The following is a 3,657-nucleotide window of genomic DNA, read 5'->3' on the forward strand; positions in this document are numbered from 1 at the left end:
ACTCTGGGCCTGAGCACTGTCCCTCAGCTCTTCAGCTCAAGGCTAGCGCTCTACCACTTGAGCCACAGCGCCACTTCTGGCTTTTTTTCTTTTTGCTTATGTGGTACTGAGGAATCGGAGCCTCATGCATGCAAGGCAAGCGCTCTACCACTGAGCCACCTTCCCAGCCCTGAACTTCATTTGTGTAAGACTGGCACTCTCCCATTTGAGCCACAGCGCCACTTCCAGTGGTTTTTGTTTTTGTTTTTGTTTTGGTTGGTCATGGGGCATGAACGCTGGGCCTGGGTGCTGTCCCTCAGCTCTTCAGCTCAAGGCGAGCGCTCTACCACTTGAGCCCACAATACAACTCCCGGTTTTCAAGTGGTTTATTGGAGATAAGAGTTTCACAGACTTTCCTGCCCAGGCTGGCTTTTGAACTGAGATCCTCAGATCTCAGCCTCCTGAGTAGCTAGGATTATAGGCGTGACCCACTGGCACCCGGCTGGCACTTCCAGTTTTTTCTGTTTATGTGGTACTGATAAATTGAACCCAGAACTTCATGGATGCTAGGCAAGCATTCTACCACGAAGCCACATTCCCAGCCTTGTTGCACATTTTTTATAGACCTCCATTTTCTTTTTCAGAATGCTAACTCAGTTTGAATTACACATTGTCTGTCTCCCTTGCTATAATAAAAGCTATATGAACACAAGAACTGTGGCTGTTTTTAAACATTACTGTTGCTTGTCTCATTGACTACTTAGTGAAAGAATGAATGAGTATGCATTACATATAGTTTTTTAAAACCATTTTGTGTATGGTGCTGGTCCTGGAGCTTGAACTCGTTGTCTAGATGCTGTCTGTGAACTTTCTTTGCTCAAGAGCACTCTACCACTTGAGCCACAGCTCCACTTTCAGCTTTTTAGTGGTTAAAATTGGAGAATAGTTTTACAGACTTTCCTGCCGGGGCTGGCTTTGAACTGTGATCCTTAGATCTCAGCCTCTTGGGTTTAGTAGCTAGGACCATCATGGCAGTGACCTCATCACACATCAGCTTCGGAAATCTCTATCTATGAAAGGAGAGTGAAAAAGGCAAACAACTTTCTTAGTGTTATTATGGACTAATTTTTACTTGTAGACCCCTTGAAAAGGGTCTTGGACCTTCTGTGGTTGTACCACACATAATTTGAGAGCTGTTGTCCTCGCTGGTACAAGTGATTAATATGTGTTGACTGAATTAGAAACAGTGTAAGATAGAGAGCTGAGTGGAGTGTTAAGTTTTGGGGGATGGCTATTTGAAGTATGGCAGTTGTTAAGAGCTCTAGCACTCAAGAAAGACAATTTAGGGAATTTTTGCTAGTCTTTTTAAGTTGGTAATACATTAAAAAAAAAAAAAAGCTAGGTGCCAGTGGCTCATGCCTGTAATCCTAGCTACTCAGGTGGAAAACATAATTCATGAGAAAGTTTACTGAAAGTTATTCTGATCTGTTCTAGAATCTAAAAGTTTTGAACATTTTTATCAGTAACCTAAGAAAAAAGACAGAAAAGATTACACTCAATAGACTATGATGTATGTAATCCCAGGGAGGCAGGGACTGGGAGAATTGTGGGTCTTGTCTAACCTGGGCAAAAGATCATGAGATCACATCTCAACCAATAAAAAGCTGGCTCACATCAGCTAAGCAGGAGAGTCACAGTCCAGGCTAGTCTGGGCATAAATGTGATATCCTATGTCATAAATAAAGCAAAAAAGGTCTAGGGGAGAATTGTAGAGCATCTGCCTAGCAAGCATGAGGCCTGAGTTCAAACCCTTGTACTGCCCCCCCCCAAGACCCCCAAAACCTCAAAGCCAGCTTTCCTTAAGTAGCAGGCATTATAACACAGAAGTTACTGAATAAATAGATGAATGTTTACCTATGGATGGATTTACAAATTACATATAAATACCTTTCAATTGTACTTATCAGAGATAATTTCTTTGTAACATCTTCTGTCTTTTGGCTAGTTAATACTTTATTTTTTGTTTTTATTTTTAATTTTTGTCAGTTGTGGGGCTTGAACCCAGGGCTTGGGCACTGTCCCTGAGCTTTTGTGTTCAAGGCTAGCACTCTGCCACTTTGAGCCACAGCTCTTCTTCTGGTTTTCTGGTGGTTAACTGGGATCTCAGCCTCCTAAGTAATTAGGATTACAATTGTGAGCCACCAGCATCTGGCTAGTTAATACTTTAGTTAATACTTTATTAATTTCCTTTTCATTCCAAATTGATAATTGATGATTTTGATATTTCAGATTCGCTACATTTCACAAACACAAGGCCTGCCAGCTGAATATCTTCTCAGTGCTGGAACGAAAACAACCAGGTTTTTCAACAGAGATCCTAATTTGGGATACCCACTGTGGAGGCTTAAGGTCTGTTTTCCCACTGCACTGCCCATTCACATACTGCCACCCTCATTTTTTAATTCAGGCTTTAGTTGTTAAATCCTTGACTTGGAAGAGAAGGAGGAAGAATTACTTCACTGTACTCATTGATTCTTGGTTAAAACAAGATAATTAGCCAGGCACTGGTGATTCACACCTGTAATCCTAGCTTCTCAGAAGGCTGAGATCTGAGTATGGTGGTTTGAAGCCAGCAGAGCAGGAAGGTCCATGAGAATCTTATTTCCAGTTAATCAGCAAAAAGCTGTCAATGGAGTTGTGGTACCAGCCTTGAACACAAAAGCCCAGAGATGGTGCCAGACCCTGAGTTCAAGCCTCAGAACCAGTACAAACAAAACAAAACTCAAGATAACTAAGTGCTGACTCAGTTAGCTGAAATTTATTTTAGAACCAGAAGTTGCAGGGGGAGGATGGGGCAGGTAATGGAGGATAGTGTTCACAGTTAAGTGAAATTTAGTAATGACTATTTTAGAGCCTTCTCAGTAAACATGAAAAAAGAACTGAATAGTCTACTTCCCCACATTCAGGCTTTACATGTTTCCTTGCAGCAAGTACCTACAAGTACCTACTTTTTACTTCTGCGCTTCTTGATTTAATTTGAGAAATCTAAGTAATTTGATTGTGGCTCTACCTCTGAACCTGCTGAGCTATAAGCATTGACCTTATCAATTCATTTCAAAGAAATTTTAAGAGAAAGATGGCAATGTGCCTCTTCCCCTGACATGCTTCAGGAACTGTGTGGCATCGTGACTTCATGTTTATTTGTGTCACTGTTGAAAGGGTGGCCAGGTATCAAGGACACATTCTGGTTGTAATCTGTTTCATCATCGGTTGGCAAGATGATGACACTTATCTCTTTGTGTTCCAACTTTAATTTAGACTAAAATATAGAAATAACATGCATATTTTGTAGACACCTGAAGAACATGAATTAGAGACTGGCATAAAATCGAAAGAAGCTCGGAAATACATTTTTAACTGCTTAGATGACATGGCGCAGGTAAGAATGGTGGGTTCAGAAGGCAAGACGTCTATATTGTTCTCCAGTCATACATTTCTGTTGGTGATACTAAAGACAGACTTAGCTTGTTGTCTTTTTTAGTTTGTTTCCAGTTTGAAAGAAAAAGCACATTGGAATTAGAGGGCTGGGAAGGTGGCTCAGTGGTAGAGCGCTTGCCTTGCATGCATGAGGCCCTGGGTTCAATTCCTCAGCACCACATAAGCAAAAAGAAAAAAGCC

At 41.2% G+C, this 3,657-nt stretch overlaps 1 protein-coding gene across 1 annotated transcript in view; it reads left to right on the forward strand.

Annotated features, from left to right (window-relative positions):
* The window catches only part of Hipk1 (homeodomain interacting protein kinase 1), a 51,345-nt gene that overhangs the window by 21,488 nt on the left and 26,200 nt on the right, over nucleotides 1-3,657 (forward strand). Inside the window, exons 3-4 of the mRNA XM_013024626.1 lie at nucleotides 2,269-2,388; nucleotides 3,332-3,481. Coding sequence (XP_012880080.1) covers nucleotides 2,269-2,388; nucleotides 3,332-3,481 — 270 coding nt within the window. The remainder of the gene's footprint in view (nucleotides 1-2,268; nucleotides 2,389-3,331; nucleotides 3,482-3,657) is intronic.

This window comes from Dipodomys ordii, unplaced genomic scaffold, assembly GCF_000151885.1.
Source record: "Dipodomys ordii isolate 6190 unplaced genomic scaffold, Dord_2.0 Scaffold78, whole genome shotgun sequence".
Taxonomy (NCBI): domain Eukaryota; kingdom Metazoa; phylum Chordata; class Mammalia; order Rodentia; family Heteromyidae; genus Dipodomys; species Dipodomys ordii.